The 19184-nt window shown below is 52.8% G+C and overlaps 1 protein-coding gene across 2 annotated transcripts in view; it reads right to left on the minus strand.

Moving 5' to 3' along the window:
- The window catches only part of INTS3 (integrator complex subunit 3), a 69387-nt gene that overhangs the window by 43797 nt on the left and 6406 nt on the right, over positions 1-19184 (minus strand). For both annotated transcript variants that reach the window (XM_074938345.1, XM_074938346.1), the window contains exons 2-6: positions 17236-17319; positions 15543-15626; positions 7006-7119; positions 6574-6658; positions 2634-2700 (exon numbers count right to left, since the gene is read on the minus strand). In XM_074938345.1, coding sequence (XP_074794446.1) covers positions 2634-2700; positions 6574-6658; positions 7006-7119; positions 15543-15626; positions 17236-17319 — 434 coding nt within the window. The remainder of the gene's footprint in view (positions 1-2633; positions 2701-6573; positions 6659-7005; positions 7120-15542; positions 15627-17235; positions 17320-19184) is intronic.

A 19184-nucleotide genomic window follows, 5' to 3' on the forward strand; every position in this document is an offset into this window, starting at 1 on the left:
CACAAAGAACCACGTTTCTGTAATTCCATAATGCTGCCATTTACCTAGAGTGAACTATTCCCTCCGGACCCCTGCAGCATCAGAACCGATTCCCTGAACACAATGACAAACACTGCCGGCCAGTAAATTACCCAGCCTTGCTATCTGCAGCCATGAACTGGGAATGGGCCAGAATAGCTCGGTGCCTTTAGCGTGATTGATAATCACCCCCATTGCTCAGCTCGGAGAGCTGTAAATCAGAGCCCTGCACAAGGGTCACTGCGTATGCTGCAGCTGTAACTCCAGGAGATAATGGTTCAATGGCAAATGAGTCAGCTGCCCTAAATCACCCAGGAGGGGTGGGGGGAAGAGCCCCGGAAGATGTGACTAGTGTTTGCTTTCCCAGGCACTCTAGACTGCCCCTAACCCCTGTGCTCGCACACAGCTTAAACAGGCAGTCGAGCTGTCTGGACTGGCAGCAAGAAGCGGAGGTTGAGGTTGCATCTGGGCAGTGCCTGGAATCATTAAGGAACGAAGCGTGGTAGGCTGTCAGGTCAGTTTCCTCCCCTCGCCCAACCAAGATGCGGACGAATATAAAACCATTCTCAAAAGGGGTCAAGAAGCCGCCAGCAGCCCCAGGATTAATGGATCTGGCAGGCAGAGCAAATGAGCGTCACGTTCGCTTGGCCACTAGCGGCCAGTGGCTAAATTATCCAGTGTAGCAGCAGTGGCGGGCTCGCCTCCTCTCCAAGCCAGCCAGAGCCCAGGGAGTGGCTCTCTTGTTGCTGTATTTAATTAAACAAAGCAGTCGACATTCTGAATGCAGAATTAGATTTTTCTCATGTGCTGTTTAATTAAAGTCTTGGCTTCCCCCAAATCAAAGGATATAAATCCCAGCAAAGAGCTGCAGGTTCTCCCTGCAGGCTCCCTCCCAGGGCTCAGCTCTGTTTGTGCTCAGACATTCTCTGACCTGCGTGTGCTGTGGAAAATCAAGCAATGCCTCCAAAAAGGGCTTAGCCTTTCCCCTCACATCGTTTCCCTGACAAACTCCTACCCTCAGGGGAAATCTCCTGTGATTTAATGTGCTGGGCTGGCTCCTGCACATCCCAGTCCAAATGTGGCTTTGAATCACATGGGAGAGAAGTTGCTTTTCCCCTTGCAAACATTTTCTAGTCATTTGTTCGCAAGCAAAACCATAACATAATTTGGCAAGATGTGCAGCCTGCTTCAGAGGAGCCCCTGGAGCAGAGCAGCCACAGTGCCTGGGACAGGAACTGGCAGGGCAATGCTGGGGCCCAAGGACAGAACAGCAGGGGTTGGGGGCAGGGGCAGGACTGAGGTGCATCAGCTGAGCTGGCAGAGGGAAGCCCTAGAAGTGCTGACCGCTAATGGTTACATAAACACGCGGACTAAGAACTCCCAACTGGTTTCTAGGCCATAGCAACAAGTCCCGGGCCTCGGCCCCCTCCAGCCCTGCAGGTTTGTAGCAGATGCGCTAGATGGCACTGCGTGGCAGCGTGTAGGGAAAGGCCGCCTGCACAGTGGTACGCGGGAGCTGAACCATGATTGCTAAGCGCAGCAATCAGTAATTTCAGGAGAACTGCTGTTATTATAAACAGTGAGTTGTGAAAATCAATCATTTATTTAAAAGTAACACCACCGCCCAGCTAAGGGCTACACTACCAAGTCTGTTTATCATCAACTAGCCCCCGCTTTACCAACAAAGGACAATGCAGAACCCGTAGGACAACGTCTCCCCATTGCCTGGCCACAGCAAGTCATTGAAGGTTGCAGCCCCAGCGAAGCGGGGAGCTGTTGTTTAAGCACAGGAAGCTGACAAAGATCAGCTCTTGGGCAATGAATTCCAAACCACTCCTCTAAGAGGAACACCCTCCATCGGGACTCTGGAAAGTCAGGAGAAAAATATTGCTAGGAAACTGCCCCAGAGAGTCCTGGATGTTCTGTCCATGGCACAAGGTGACCAAGTCCCATTGTTTCAGGGGGAAGCTGGTCACATACAGGGGGAAGGCATCATGGCAGCACATTGCACAACTGGCTAGGAGCATTATGGGATATCAGCTTTCTGTGACCCACCACACTAGAAGAACTGATGGTCTGATCCTGCCTGGCATTGCCAGCTGCATTACAAAACACCCAAGAGGTAACAGCCAGTAGTGCCAAGCGGGACACCCGGGAGGCAGCCAACACACCAACAGCTGGTGCACGCTGCCGGCCCCAGCGCTTGGGAACGAGGATTTCGTGCTTACGGGGCGTGCTGCAGCCATGCGGTGGATTTCATGACAGGAGAACAAGGTCCATGCCCTGCCATGGACTCAAGGCGAAGCCATGTTCTGCTTTGGCCAGATCCAGTCCAGAGGGGCAGGGTCAGTTCCTTGCAACCCCAGTGCATCACCCAGCTGACAGCCCACAAGCCAACCTATGTGAAAAGCCATCAACATGTCCCCGCCCACCCCACCCCACACACAAAACCCCTAACACACCCCTTGCCATGCCCAAGCAGGGAGGTCTCCATTAGCCCCACGGATGACCAAAGAGCCAGTTCTCCCCAGCTCTCCCCATCACAGGCCAGCCCGCTGCTCCCACCAGTCAGAAAACCGCTCCCAGCAACACTGCTGCCTCCCACCGCACCATACCTTTGCTCAGTCAGTATCTCAAGGACGTTCTCTGCCAGCCAGATATTCTTTGCCGTCACATCCCCACCTGCAACCAAGAGCACAGCATGGGAGCAAACAGCTACTTACATTAATTGATGTAATTGTCTGTGATGTCAGCTTTATCCCAACCAGCCACCGTCTCTGCCCCAGCCCCTGCGAGGCAGAGCACCATAATGACAGTATTTTCCTCCCCAGCTCAGTACAAGCCTCGCATCTGGCCCATCCTGCCTGCCACAGAAGTACCTGGCTGCTTCCAAGCACGTGTTCAGCATGTTCCCAGAAACAAGCATGGTGATTGCCAGCATTTTCTGTTGTATACAAAAAATGGAGGGGGTCTTGTTCCTAGAGCATGCTTGAGAGAGGAACTGTCGGTTTCTGGAACACAGAGTCAATATTGACCTTTCTGGCAAACAGAGCGAGAGGCAGAAAGGAAAGAGATTTGGTGTTTAGGGGAGAGGGGGAGTAAGAACCAGACACTTTAGAGAATGCCTGGGACAGGAAAGCAATCGGTCGGGTAGGAAAATGGGGAACACTGCTCCATGTATTTAGGCATAAATGTAGGATCGTGAGTAGAGCAGGCGACTAGGACTCCTGGGTTCTATTCCCAGCTCTGCCACTGAGTCACCTCATGAGCTTGGGCAAGTCACCTCTCTCTGGGCCAGAAAATCTGCAAAGCTTAGCGGATGTCTGCAAAGCGCTCTGAGATCTTCAGCTAAAGGCCTGATGGGAGTGCAAAGTCTTGTCTTGGATTCACAGATTCCAAGGCCAGAAGGGATCATTGTGATCATCTAGTCTGACCTGGATAATACAGGCCATAGAGCTTCCCAAAATAATGCCTAGAGCAGAGCTTTTAGAAAAACATCCTGTCTTGATTTAAAATCGCCAGTGATGGAGAATCCACCACACCCCTTGGTAAATTGCCCCAATGGTTAATTACCCTCACTGTGGAAAATTTGCGCTTTATTTCCAGTCTGCGTTTGTCTAGCTTCAGTTACCAGCCATTAGATCATGTTATGTCTTTCTCTACTAGACTGAAGAGCCCCTTATTACACGTGTTCCCCACGTAGGTACTTACAGACTAATGAAGTCACACCTTAACCTTCATTTTGTTAATTGAAATAGATTGAGCTCTTTGAGTCTTTCACTACGAGGCAGGTTTTCTAATCCTTTACTCATTCTCGGGGATCTTCTCTGAACCCTCTCCAATTTATCAACATTCTTCTTGAATTGTGGACACCAGAATTGGATCCCAAGGATCCCAGCGATGGTCCCACCAGTGCCAGATACAGAGCTCAAATAACCTCTCTGCTCCTACTCGAGATTCTCCTGTTTACGTGCTCTTTTGGCCACAGCGTCGCACTGGGAGTCCAGGTTCAGCTGACTGTCCACTACGATGCCCAAATCTGTCTGAGACACTGCTTCCCGGGAGAGAGAGAGCCTGGCCTTTATTCCTAGATGTATACTTTTATATTTAGCCATCCTAAGCTGGTCAGCCCAGATCGCTGTGAATCAGTGACCTGTCCTCTGCATTATTTATCACTCCCCCAATTGGTATGTCATTAGCAAGCTTTCTCCGTGATCAACTTATGTTTTCTTCCAGGCCATTGATTACAATGTTAAAAAACGCAGGGCCAAGAACTCATCCCTGCCAGACCCCCCTGGAAACACACCCGCTCAGTGGCAAGTACATTCTGAGACCTGCCTGCAGTGCTGTTGTCGCCGGTCAGTCCCAGGATGTGAGAGAGACAAGGTGGCCGAGGTAATATCTTTTACTGAACCAACTTCCACGGGTGAGACAGGAGAGCTTTTGAGCAGCACTGAGCTCTTCTTCAGGCCTGGGAAAGGCACTAGTGTCACAGCTAAATACAAGATCAAACAGCTAGCACACACTGGTCTCTTAGAACATGAGCTAGCTACTTATGCTAACCTCTCTCTTTGATCTTGTATTTAGCTGACACACTCTTAGAACTTTTCCCAGACCCGAAGAGCTCCGTGTAGCTTGACAGCTCGTCTCTCTCACTAACAGTCATTAGTCCAATAAAGGATATCGCCTCACCCACCTTGTCATTCCGAAACCTAATGCTTAGCCAATGTTCAATACCTTTAACGCGTGCTATCTTCATTGACTGAATCCCGTATTAGCCGCTCCGAGATCAACGTAAAGCTGCTAAATCTATAATTACCTGGATTATCCCATTTACCCTCTTTAAAAACTTGGCACATTTGCTTTCTTCCAAACTTCTGGAACTTCCCCAGTGCTCCAAGACTAATTAAAAATCAATGTTAACAGTCCAGAAAGCTCTTCAGCCTGCTCTTTTCAAACTCTTGGATACAAGTTATTTGGACTTGCTGATTTAAAAATGTCTAACTTTAGTAGCTTCTGTACACCATCCTCCAGAGATATTAGTGGAATGGAAAGAGTGTTATTATTACCATATGATGAGACACACCTATTTTTTCCCCAAACTCAGAACAGAAATATTTATTGAACACATCTACCTTTTCTGCATCATTATTGATAATTCTACCATTTCCATCTAGTAATGGAGCAATATCATTGTCAGGATTCTATTTGTCCCGAATATATTTCAAAAACACCTTATTGTCCCTAACTCTGGGGCCACAGATTTCTCCTTGTGTCCCTTTGCTTCCCTTATCAATTTTCCACAATTCCTGAGGGAAAGTCCTTACTATCAACTTTCCCTTTCTTCCAGACATGTTTCACAGCTGCCTTCACTTCCCCTCTAAATGAGATCCCCAGCAAGTCGCCAGCATGAAGCTGGAGTACTCTGCTAACGGTGCTAGAAGCCCAGAGCTGTACTCAGATGTTTGGAAATACAGAAGCGCATATGAGGCACGCTGCAAGCAATTGCAATGTGATCATAACAATTAAGGCATCATAAAAATAGCAAAATGCAGGACAGCAGCGTCAGAGTAGAATGGGGCCCCGCACAGGGAGTCTCAACTGAAGGGAAACAGGGACACCATCACCATGTTTATTACATTGTGCAAGGGGGCAGGATGGGGGGTGGGGGGGGCTGGTTCGTTCTCAGCATTTGGCCCCTCCAACCCAGCCTTGCCCTCCCCCTCCCTGCAGCTGAGGGGATGGTTTCCATTGCCAGCTGGGCCAGCCCCATGTCATAGATGTAGACAATAAAAATGAAATGTCAAGTTTTATTATGCAATGCAAATTCCTCCTCCCTGGACGTAGGTGCCTAGCGCTGACGTGTGGTGGTACTGCTCTGTGGACCTGGAATGGCACAGAGGGGGCTGTTTACACGGAGAACCAGGGGGAGCAAACGAGCTGTTACCACATGGCCAGGCCCTGGCCCTGCCCCTCTGGAAGCGTTACAGGTCCTGCATGGGAGAGTCCCAGCTCAGGGGATGCGAGCACCCCCCTTGGCTGCCCGTATGTCAGAGATGGGTCAGAGCTGGTCTCAGTGGTCCTACTGTGCCAGGCCACAGGAGCTGAGATGCTGACAAGTTGAGGAATCCACACGCCCACTGGCTGTTCCAGAGACTTTATTGGCACTAGGCTGCCTAACCTCACCCTGCTTCTTGCTGGCCTAACCCAGGGATTAACCCCTCACAGGGAGGACGCAGATTCCCAGGCCTAAGCAGCAGCCCCACTAGCCTCTCCATCCCCTGACAGGTAGGTTTAGCCGGCTCTTGGAAATGCACCGCTGCTGCAAAGCGAGGCTCTGAGAGCTGGGCGTGAGCTGCCTCCATTGCAAGCCCAGACCCAGCCCAGCTCGGGCAAGGCGTCACAGACCCCAAGCAAGGCAGCGTGCTGTGTTCCAGCTGCCATGGGGTGGGTCCCCTGCTGGTGCAGCCATAGCTGGGCAGGGCCCTGGGGCAGTGCAGCGCAATGGGGGCCAGTCCCTACTGCTGCAGAAACCCGGCCCAAGGCGGCACTCACCTGCAATCTGCTTCATGAAGGTCATGCAGACGCCATCTGCCCCGAGCACCCCGCTCTTCACCAGCTCCCGCAGCAGCCACACCAGCTGGAGACAGAGAAGAACAGAGCCAGCATGAGAGGGGGAATTTGATGCGGCTTCAAGCGCAGATCCCGGCACAGCCTTGGCCACAGAGCCATGACTACACCTCTGTGGCACAAGACAGACAGACCCCCACAGCCCCAAGTTCACTAGGGTCACATCTAAGAGGGTGTTAGCAGCCATGGGGGGGGGGGGGGGGACACACTCATCTAACATTGCTCTTTCCTCCACATTCCCTGCCTGCTTATGGTTCCAATCCTGTCACCAAACCCCAAGATGCTGAGTCCCTTGTCCCCTTTCCGCTCTCACCAGGGCCGATATCAGGTTCGACTCCAAGGCAGTTCCCCTCTCACCTGAGTCCGACAGGCATCCTGCAGCTTCAAGTATTTTTCCATAAGAATCTGGTTGATCTTGTTTAGAACAATGTTCATGCCATCTCGGCTCACCAACGCCAGGTCCCGGTAACACTGCAGCAGAGACAACGTGGGGGGAGATGGGTACAGGTGACTCCACCTGAGCAGCATAACGAACGGATTGATTTATAAAGCCCCTGATCTTGGCTGAGGGCTTGGGACACTCAATAAACTAGCACCAAAATCGGCACGTAAAGCAGGAGCATCCCCGGGGATCCAGGCAGAGGGAATAACCCGGGTCTCTGTGTTGGAGAGCCAAGCTCCCTTCCCCTCAGACCTGGCCTAGCTGCTGTCACACCAAGCTAGAGTTTTATTCCACCCGAGTCCCCTCTCAGCCTCTGTGCTGGTGCCTTTAATCACTGGTTCATGGGCTAGCCCAGTTCTCCTGCACTCAGAACTCCCCCCAAAGGCAAGGCTGGTTCACAATGATGGTGAAAGTTGCTGGATCGATGGAGCTGGGGCCCACAGCGCCCCACACCCACGCTTCTTGCCCCCCACGTTCTGCCCTGCCCTGCTGAGACCAATGCTAGAAGTGAAACGGGAGTTCAGTCTGTGGCCCATTTAGTCCTCAGCCTCTCCACTTGTGGCGCAGAGGACAGCGCATATGGAGGTCTGGCCTAGTAAAAAAAACCCCACACATCCCAGTCCCCAAAGCCTCCCCCCTTACACCACTCCTGGATCTCAGACACCAGCCCCAGTTGATGCTGCACCTACATCAGTCAGGGTAACTAGCTCAAAGCACGACAGGGCTCTGGCTAACCAGTGGTGCCCAGAGTTGCAGCAGCGAAAGCAGGCTACTCCCATGCCACCTGCTCCTTCCCACATCACTGCTAGCCGTGGATGGCTTCCCACTCATCAAGCAGAGACCAGGGGATGGGCTGTTAAATTAGCCTAACTTCAGTTCACAGACTAACCCATACCACTGAAATCCTGACCCCCCCTCGCCCAGGGCACACCCTGAAGACAGCCAATTCTAGGCGTCACATTCTCAGCAAAGGAAGGGCCTTCCCAAAAGCAAGCGGCCAAGGTGTAACCAACTCTGACAGCTCTCCCTGGCTTCCTCTTGCCTCCTCTCCGAGCAGTGGGATGGGGGTGATTAGGAAGTAATTTGCTAAGTCATTCCACATGAATGTTCATTTGTGCTGTTAAATGTCATGCTATTCCGGACAGCAGGGCTGTGGTCTCATCATTCTCCTCTGGAGAGTTAATGAGGCCCGGGAAGAGCTCTTTGATTGGACTCCCCACGCTCAGGTGCTCCCCCCCTTTCATGCAGCACCTGAAGGGATAAAACACTCACGCAACAGGTGGAGGTTTCGTGTGGCTTTTTATCAATCTGAGATGCTGAAGGAGCTTCCGTAAACAGGAGCCAGGGCCCAGCCCGCTGAGCCGCCTGCTGCCTCCCCAGGGAACACTGGCCTTTAACGCCAACCTCAGGCAGCTGCCTCGCTGGCTTCAACTTAACACACACCACTGCAACTCCTGCAAGTCGCAGAGATGGAAGGGGCTGATGGGATCCGCTGGTCCGGGACTACACTACACGCTAAGCTCCCTACTGCTTTGTCCAGTCTCAGATGACCAGGCTGCTACCTCTTCCCACAGGACTATGCCAGAGTCAGCACCCCTCCTGGTGCAGATCTTACCTCTTCCTGTCCTTAATTACAGCCAGTGGTGAGCTGGAGCCGGTTCGCTAGAACCGGTTAAATTTAGAAGCCCTTTTAGAACTGGCTGTCCCGTGAGGGAGAACCGGTTCTAAAAGGGCTTCTAAATTTAACAACCGGCCAAAAGTGGCGCCTTAGGCGCCAACTCCGTGCGTGCTCCGGGGCTGGAGCACCCACGGGGAAAATTTGGTGGGTGCAGAGCACCCACTGGCAGCTCCCCGCCCCGCACCCGGCCCCAGCTCACCTCTGCTCCGCCTCCTCCCCTGAACGCGCCGCCCGCGCCGCAGCAGGTAACCCAGGGGAGGTGGGGGCGCAGGGGAACCGCTCCCCGCCCCAGCTCACCTCCGCCTCCCTGGGCCTGAGCACGAAGCCGCCGCCTGCTTCTCAGCCCTCCCAGGCTTCCCCCGCGAACAGCTGATTCGCGGGAAGCTGGGGGCGGAGAAGCAGAGCAGGGCAGCGCGCTCAGGGGAGGAGGCGGAGCGGAGGTGAGCTAGGGCCGGGCGCAGAGCTGCCAGTGGGTGCTCTGCACCCACCAAATTTTCCTCGTGGGTGCTCCAGCCCCGGAGCACCCACGGAGTCGGTGCCTAAGGTGCCACTTTTGATGTGATCAGTGGGGGGAGTGGCCGCTCCCCCTGCTCCCCCCCAGCTACACTACCCCGCCCCGCTGGATGCTTCCTGGGAGCCGCCCCAGGTAAGCACCACCGGGACTCCCCACCTCGCCCCCTGGCAGGTCCCTCTGGCTCTTAGGAGCAGGGTGGGCACCCCCTACGGTGGCCCACAAGACCCTCCTGCCCAGTTCTGGGGGCAGTCAGGGGACAGGGGAGGGAGATGGATAGGGCAGGAGTCCTGGGGGGTGGAGGGGGGGGCCACCACCCCCTCATGGGGTGAGAAGGGAACCGGTTGTTAAGATTTTGGCAGCTCATCACTGATTACAGCCCATGACACTCTGCTACTAGTCCCCTGAAGGCCTTCAGTGACCCCTGGCATTTCCCCTCGCAGACAATTATGTCCCCGTGTCCTTAGTAGTGCTCATGAGATCCACATCTGGCCTTTCCTTGTACGCAGCATTGTCTCAGGATATCACCCAACCCGCCTTGTCTCTCTAGTATCTTTCCTTCTCAGTCAGTAACGTCTAACTGCTTTTCTCAGACTCCTCTCCTGTGTGGTATACTCCTGCTGCTGTGAGCTTCCCCTCCCCGCACCCAGAGGTGAGGCCTATCTGCATTTAACCCCGGGCACGCTGACTTAGTGACCCAAGGAAGCTGTATGGTCAAGGAAACCCTTACCATGACACCCAAGGACAGTGGGGTTCAAAGAATTGCTCTGAAAGACAAACTTGCTGAGGTTCCAGGACTTGAACTTGCTGGCTTCATATAGCTACGGCTCCCTGTGACAGCTACCTTGTGGCCATGCTCCAGGGGGGTAACACACTCGAAGCTCCGCAGTGCAAGCCCAGAGGGAGCCTTCACTTGGACTGTGACGTGACACCCATGGAGCCCAGCCCAAGAGACCCCTGACCGGTTCCTGACTCTCTAAAAATGGGAGGACCAAGCTTGGAGGAGGACATTCTGTGTGACGGGGGCCTGTTTCTAAAAGGCCCCAGAGGAGGGGGGAGCAGCAAGAACAGAGACTCGGAAGGTACTGCCTGAGCGCTGGGTATTTTGGTGCCGTGGGGAAGGATGCAGCCGGCCCACCCAACGGGTCCTGCTATATTTCAGCTTCTCACCCCACATGGGTCCCAAAGGGTTTGGGGAAATGAAAGTTGTTTGTTAAGAGCAGGTCTGGAACTGGAAGTCGGACGGTAAGTACAAGTTGCACTGTTACTCAGTCCCTGGAGTTCCATGTCTCACCCACAGAGACCCAAGCAGATGAGATGGGATCCTTGTTCACCTGTCTTGACCACAGGATGGGGAGCAAAGGGTGTGTGGCATGAGGAGAAGCGACCCTGCTTGGATGGCAAGGGAAGGGAACCTGAATCGCCAGATGAGTTTCAAGGATGCAAGTGATTCATCATCTCGTCCCTGCTCTCGGCGGGTCAGAGCCACCCCCTCAGACAGGCCATTTAATTAATAGGAAGGGAACAGCCTGATGGATGTGCAGTTTAAACAGATAAATCAGGCCATGCAGAAGAGCCTCCCCTGCCAGCAGGAGGGGGGCGCGTGATGGAGACCCAAGGGAAAATGGGCACTTCAAACTCGGGGGAGAGGTTCTATTTGCCCTCTTGTCCAAGAGCAGAAGTTAATTAAAGCAAAAGGGCACAGGGCGGAGGAGGCAGCTTCTTACACATCATCCGCTGTCACTTGGATATTTGAAGGGCCAAGTGTCCTGGCTCACAGCTGGACAAGTTTACCACGGCTAAACTCTGCCAGCGTGGGGGGCTGCATCCCTCAGCTGATCCTCAGCAGGCTGGGAAGGGGGCGGCTGTGATCCCATTTCTTCTTAATCAGCCAACAAGGTGTCGGTAGCCTCCCACGCCAGCAGTGGGAGGCACAGAGCTGTCTTTTAACAAGGTCTCCACAAAAAGCAGGGGAAGTTGTAGGTCCAGCCCGCTTTTGGCGCTTGTCTCCTCACCAGCCAATGCTGGGGCTGCAGCGAGGAAGGAGAGAAAGGGATACCAACGCGTGGAACTGGGACGCAGGAAGGGATGACCAAAGGAGCCAGCACAAAGAAGCACTGTCATCAGAGAACAGGGTGGATGGGACGCTGGGAGGAATGGGGAGCAAAACAAGTTTAGCGAGAGGCCCCAGCACGCAGGATGCCCAATTCAGGCAGCGGCAACGAATGGCAAGTACCATGTCAGCCACATTTCCAGCCAACACAAATTAAATGAGTGAGACTTGCAGATCAGCCCCACTGGTGTCTGAACTCCCCCCAAACGGCCAGAGTCCGTGCGCCCAGCCAGCCTCCAGCCGCAGCTGCACGCCTCCAGCCGCAGCCCCATTGGAGCTCAGGAATTACCAACCATGGCTACGCAGGTGTCAACAGATACCAAGGAGATTTGGGAGTAAGGAAACGAAGATGAGAGATGTGGGGTGGGGTGGGGGTGGAGTCTCCGGGGGGTCAAACTGCAGATAAAGAGCAGGAGACATTAATAAAGTATTCCAGCCCCTCGGCCTTAGCACCCAGAAATCCTCAGGCAGCACATCCCCATTTTTGCAGGGGACACGATACCATGGCCCTGGCTCTTGTGATCATTACAGACCCCACACCCTTTCTGTGGCCGCTAACCCTGGCATCCTGGCCACGTTCCATGCCAGGAGTTACCTTCCACCAACCAATTCCCCCAGGGGGTTCCCGGGCCAATTCTCCCTCCTGAGCAGTTGCAGGGCTCTGGTGAGCAGCTGTCACAGGCCCCACGAGAGCTGACTGTGCTTCTGTGATGGGGGAAGGGATTCCTGAACCTGTCAGCTTTGTGGGAAGGGAGCTTTGCCCCTCATGCAAGGATCTCAAAGCCTGCCCCAAGCAGCGAGCCACACAAGTCCCTTATCAGCTGGGCAAGCTATATCCCCCCTTTACAGACAGAGATGGGAGTCACAGAGGGATGCGGGTCCTTGCCAAGGTCATGCAGTGAGCCAGTGGCAAAGCCAGAAATAAAACTCTGCAGTCCTGGCTCCAGATGCCTGCTGGGGACTAGGTCGGGGGGAAGGAAGGAGGCAATAACCGACCACAACAGAACCCCGCCCCCATCCCGCTGGCTGATCCAATTATCCCTTAAGAACAGGGATGTGCTTGACCAAAGCAGCAGAGCCAGCCAGGTGGCTAATGAGTAGGGCCATGAGCAGCAGCTGTGCCCTCCACTGCCACCGCCGAGGCAGAGCGATTCACTGCCTGTCAGCAGCACGGTGTCACAGACGCAGGCTCTGCCCCTCACTGCCCTCCCCACAAAGGAACGCGCGGAGAAGACAGAGCAGGTGGGAACTGTTTGCCCAGTGTCGCTCTGCCCCGCGCAGTGGGGCAGCCATGGGCACAGCACAGATTAAAGGGAAGGAGGACACTGGTGCTGCAAGCACAAGGAAGAGTCTGACTGGAGACCCCTTCGACCGGGTACAGGTGGCAGAGGTGCCACGACACCCCTGCCCTGCCGGAGTGATTGTTTATCACAACTCACCAGAAGGGATTTCACTCCAGTTGGAAGAGTTTAACCCTTTAAGAGACTACATAGTCTCCACACCAGAGCATGCGGACTGCGGTGAGCCCTTAGCCTACACTTTGGGGTGGCCATTGAGCTGGAGCAGAGGAAGAAGCTGTGGGAGGCAGGCACCAGTTACGTGATATTTGAGACTGCAGTAGCTGTCTGGGGCCTAGTTCAGAACCAGCCTGGTCGAGATTTTTCTGAGCCCTGGCACCACATGTGCAGCCCTGACGGGGAGAATCGGTTTGTGTCCTTGCTGCACCAGCAACTCCTGAGTCAGGACTTGGAAGCAGCTTTGGTGATTGATGGGAGAGGCGGAACAGAACCCAGCTCAGCCGAGGGGAAGCCTGCTTGCATCAGCAAAGAGTGTGGGTGTGTGTGTGGGGGGGTCTAGTGATCAGGGAGGGAAGTTGTTTGGTTTGGTATTTTAAGAAGAGTCATTTTGGGGACATAACTACAACTCCACTGAAAGAGACACCCCCCCCGCTTAGCAGTCCTGGGTCAGTGGTGAAGGTGGAGCTATGGCCCTGGTTTAGAGAGCCCGAGCCTTAAAGCACTGGCTCAGTGAAGAGAGAAAATTGCATGAGTCACCCTTAGTCCAATTACAGTGCATCCCTAACACTTGGCCACTCAGCCCTGCTCACACCAGACCACAAAGAGCCCTTGCCTCAAGAGTTTACTTCAATCCCTTTAAATGCTGCACATTGCCTATCCACTGAACAGCATTCGAACCAAACACCCCTCAGCATCACTGACTCCCAGCCCTTCCAGGGCTGCTTTTGAGCCAATGCAGCAAGTGAAAGCCCTCGGTATGTGTCATGGTACTGAGAGAATGGGCAGTTCCCTGACTCCATGACAGAACACTACCAATGACCCGTTTCCAAACGTGCAGCCAGCAGGACCCGTGCCAGCGTTCCAGGACCCCAGGGAAAGGCCTGGGACACCCGCTGATCCAGTCATGCAGCCAAACCTCAGCAGCAACAATAACCTTTCCGAGCTGGAGAGAGACACCTCCTCCCCCCGAACATGCACACGCTCCACTGCTCCCGTTTCTCAACTGGCTCAGGGCCTCTGTGCTACTCCAGCGCTGGTCACTCCAGGTACCTCAGGTACTTCAGAGGGGAACCTCCCCACTCACTCACACGGCATCCACTGGCCACCTCACTTCGTGGAGAATCATGATGCTCTGGAATATTTTCAAGTTCAGGAGAACCACCACAATCTCCAAGGGGTTGCATCCGAAAACTCCCTCCCCAAGCAACCAGCAACACCAGCAATTTCAGGTGTACACTGATTTTAAACCAGAAAACAGTTTCAAACCCATTTTCGGGCTGTTCTAGCGACAAACAAGAGGACCATGTTTAAACAAAACACACACTGTTGACTCATGTTCTTCATTTCTATATGACAGCCAAGGCTTCCAAAGAAGTGACAGGAGAAAAGGGGGAAATGATTGACTGGGTTCAACAAGGAGCTGCTTTCCCTGTCAATCCAATTACTAGACAGCAAACCCATTTCATTAACACAGCTAATAGCTCGGCTCTCTAATCAGATCTCCCCAGCACTGTTACCCTTCCCCTCTTCTCTCTGTCTGTTATACACACTTGTTGCCTTTCATCTTCACTTGGACTGCGCTCTTCAGAACAAGTGACTGTCCCTTACTGTGTGTTTGTAACACGAATAATGCAGCAAAAAGCTGTACTCTTGTTTTTACCTCCAGGTCCCTGCTTACGGTGGCCAGGCAGGCAGGCTACAGCAGAAAGGCAGTGCCAGTCAGTGGCTAGTGCAAAAGGCTGCATGAAGAGAAGCCCAGGATGGGAGTTTCAAACACCACCACATGACCCGGTGTTTCTGGCAGTGTCACTTGCCCATCTTGTGCCTTAGCTACTCCTGCTGAGAAGCTGTTCGCAATCTGCATCTCAAAGTATTTGGATGGCATTTCACTGCATTTGCAAAGCAGGGCAAATCCCTTTACTAAATCCTTCTACCTACAACGCAGTCACAATTTCTACAAGAAAAAAAAAATCACGCTCGATTTCATTCCCAAAACGCTTCATTGGTTTGCAGCAACACTGTCTAACCTGCATCCAGGAAATTAAATAGCTGTTAACAGCTCATTCCAAAAGATATTTAAAAATAAAATCCAGCTTGCCAACTTATTAGAGCCGGGCTTCTCACACACAGTTTTGCTTATGAAATGAATTTGTTTATTATCTAGATTTTAGATAATTACTTTTGTACGCAAATACATCTGGCCAGCCAGAAACATCTCCATTCTGGAACCGCAGAGACAGGAGGTAACAGCCTTCCCCAGTTCCCATCGTTTATTTAGGACACCACCATCCCCACCAAAAACAATTAACCCAAAAGCTGCCAAAGATACTGCCACCAAGCCTCCGTTCCTTGGTACGACAGCATTAGCATCCCCCAGCATAGCTGCTGTTGCTGAAATACAAAGGCCAATGTTTGTGCCATGTAAACACACTGAAAGTAGAACAGTAGGAGCAGAGTAATCTCCTCCATACCATCAGCATCGCTCACTGAGCTGAGGACACCAGCCCAGGGAGCCCTCAGTGCCTGCAGGCACCTCTGGAAAGCTGCCACAGTTAGAAATGTCTTGTCTGGTAAGCAGAGCGCCCAGTGAAAGAAGCCATCCCAAGGCAGGAGCTGGGCATACCGTGCCTTACCTTCTGTGCCTGAGTAGGCTCCGTGAGGACCAGGGTGAAGAGGCCCAGACAGATCTCCTCATGCTGAGGGGCTCCTTTACACACCTGCAAGGGGAAAGGGAAGCAACACGGGTGAGCAACACTAGGCCTCGCTCAGGTGGGGTGTTGACGATGTGAGAGGCTCTTCTCAGTTCTAGGACAGGGACGCTCCATACCAGCGCACAGCCGCCCCCAGGGAATTCAGCAGCAGAAAGTTACAGAGCTTCCCCATCGTTCATATCGGCAAAGTCCATTGAGTCCTGTGCCTGTATCTCCTGCACGCACACATATTTTGGAGTTAAAATACGTAGTTCAAGCAATGCTTCAATGCTCTTCCTAAGTGAGAGACTCCATGGCGGTGGGGAGTGGTCTGAAGGTTTTACTGGCAGGACTTCTGGATGCCCACATTACTCACAAGCAGCGAGGCCACACCTGCGTGATGCAGGTTACTCCATAGGATCACCCTGAAGGCCTCAGGGCCACCCCGTGAGGCACCCTCGTCACACCTGGGGCTTCACAAGAGGTGTGTCAGGATTGTGTGAGACACACTTTACTGCTCACTCAGCCACATGGGAAAGGCTCCCACTAGCACCAGTGGGCTTTGGCAGGTCCCATGTTTGCATCCCTCCTCCTGCTAAGCCAGGCTCCCCTAGTGCCATGACTCCAGCTAGCCAAAGAGGGGGAGAAAACTGCAGCCAACACATTTTAGAACCTCTAAAAATTACCGGAGTGTTCTCTTCACAGCAACATCATCAGGGAGCAGGCGATGATGTGGGAACTTTTCAGGACTAGAAGCAAGTGCAGTGGGAAGATTGTACCACTGGGAATGGGGATTCCAAGGAGCTCAAGCAGAGAAACTATGTATGAAGAGGGAGTGTGCAAAAAAGTGCATGATAACTGCAATCACAGGCATTTCACCATCACCACATAAGCAAGTGTGTATTCACAAACATGCATATGCACCTCTCTCGTGGTAGATCAGTACCAGCTGTCCAGCACTCACAAGCAACCTTACAGGGTGGGCTTATGATGGAAGAGAAAAAAAGTCAGCCAGGTTTCAGCAAGGAAACACAGCGGGGCACTGCTGCCAGAGAATTTTACTACACATGGAGTAAGCGTTTTTCTTAAAAAAAAAACTCTGGAGAACTTCTGGTCAGTGTTCAGATTGGTGAAGGTGGCACAGCGCCCGCTCCACTACTCTGAGCAGGGTTACACATTGGCTGGCCGACAGCCCCCATGGCTGCCGTCTCGTGGAGGTGCCTCTGGGTGAATTATTTCTTCTTGTCAGGATTAACTTCTGTGACAAAGAAACCCCTTGGCAAAGGGTCCCCTGTTCTTTGCAAACAACTCTCATCTCAGACCTGACAAACTCACTACACCAAACACGTCTTACAGAATACTTATCCGTAAAGAGTAACATGTAAGGTATCTACAGAAAGCTTGTAACTTGCCAAGACACAATCACTGCGAGATGTATGTGTGGATGATATTTAAGGAATAATGTATTTATATTGAACGCGTGCTTTATGGAGTTGGAGTAAAACTTAGTTACGTGGGGTTATGCTGCATGAATGGGTCATCGCCAAACTGGAAGGAGTAGCCCCCCCCACAAACCCTCATCTACCGCCCTGCCTTACCCCAGAACAGATAATGGAAAACCACATCTGGCACTTACGTGAGCATTTAGGGCATCGTTAGCTTCCCTCTCCGACACCCCATTGGTCAGTGATGTCACAATGCCCATGCACCTCTCTAGTCTCTGAAAAAGAGAAAACAAATCCATACACCAGCTAGCAGGAACAGGTATCTCAGAGCCCCCGTTTCTTCGGCCACTCGGGGTGCCTTGTGCAAGTAACAAAACAGGGGGGCCAAGAGTCCCAGGAGTGATTTTGGGAGCCTAATTTGAGACGCCTTTAAGGGGCCCAACTTTCCAAACACACTGGTTTCCTGTCTCTGAAAACAGGGCCACTTGGACGTGTCAAGTTGGGCACCAAAATCACTAGTCAGCTTTGAAAACCTGGGCCCTCTCACTTCCTGCTGCCATGGAAAGTGTGATGAGAGAGGCGATGGGAGACCATTGCCATCTATGCTCAAGACACCACATATACACCAGCGATGGGGGCCACAGGGGCTGGAGAGTAAAACCAGTATGATAATCATTCTCCCCTTGCGCCAGGGCCCCAGAAGCAGCCGCTGACTGGAGAAGCTACTGTCTCATAGCTGCTCATTTATTCCTAGTCTGTGTTGGAAATACTCCACTGCCATTCCCCCACCTGCAGAGCCAGCTAATGGCATCATGTGGATTTGGGCCAACAAACATGACACACAGGCCAAGGTGACATAGGGACGTCAGTCCCCATTCTGAGAGCAGAGCTATAGTCTCACACGTTCAATTCTCTCTGAAGCTACAATTCGCGGACCGTGGCAAAGACTATTCTGGGCATATACTGTAGAGCTGTGCCCCTTACTGAGCGGCAAGTGGAGTTCCCTTGAAGACCCACTGCAGACAGACAAGACGCTTTCATTTTATGTGACTTTAGCACTCAGGCAAGGTGCCGGAGTCCAAGGGCCTCCATTTTAATTACTAACTTCGTAAGTAGCTTCTGGTGCGAAGAAACCGCAGGAGCAAAAGTTTCTATGCGGATGTCCCAGCTAATGAAATGACAGCGAGAAGGACTCGAAGCCAGACTGCCCAGCACATGGCAAAACTCGGTTAATTTGCCACTGCAAAACCCTGATGGTAACTCTGGAGCAGAGTCTGACTACGAAAGCATAGCAGACGCACACCTCCAAGGGGGCTGTCAGCCGCTCATGTCCTCTCAACGCACCACAAGGTCTTCTAGCAGCTGTCACAACTGTCTTCTACGACAACAGCCGAGGACTGGCTTCTCACGTGTGGTGCAGCAGCTACTACAATGGGGCCCTGACCCTGGACTGGGGCCTGTAGGCATGACTGAAATACAAATAAATACATATGCACCACCACCACTGCCCACCGCTCACAACGTTGAGTGACACTCAGGACTTTTGTTCCAGTGGGACGTACCCTGCTCCAAGCACTGCTGTTATGCCTCTTGCTTGTGTTACAGTAGCGTGCCTCAGCCAAGAGCAGGGTGGCCCTGCGCTGGGCCCAGTGAAGACAGTCAGAGACAGTCCCTCAGGAGAAGTGTTTACAGCCTCAGTAGACAAGACAGGGGGAGGGGAGGGCGCAGAAGAGAGCACCGCTGTCACCATTTTGAAGTTGGGGAACTGAGGAATGGAAATGTTAAGTGATTTGCCCAAGGTCACTTCGGGAGTTTGTGGCAAAGACAGGAATGGAATTCGGCTCTTCCAAGTCCAAAGCCAGTGCCTCACCCACAGCACCATCCTTCTCTGAGGCCATCCACAGCCCGCTGAGCCCCGCTCACCTGCCTATCCATGGAAAGGAGCAGACTGCTCACCCCAAGCAAGTAAAACATTTGTTTGTTCCTGTCGTCATGATCAACAGAGGGCAGGAGCATTTGGCACTCGGCTGGTAAGTGCGTCACGACAGTTTCTGCACGTCCGGTGCAGAAGCTCTGGCTAAGCACCCTGGCCCACTCCAAATCCCCAAGACAGGCACTTCCATGGCACTCACGCTGGTAT

Source organism: Natator depressus, chromosome 24 (assembly GCF_965152275.1).
Source record: "Natator depressus isolate rNatDep1 chromosome 24, rNatDep2.hap1, whole genome shotgun sequence".
Taxonomy (NCBI): Eukaryota; Metazoa; Chordata; order Testudines; family Cheloniidae; genus Natator; species Natator depressus.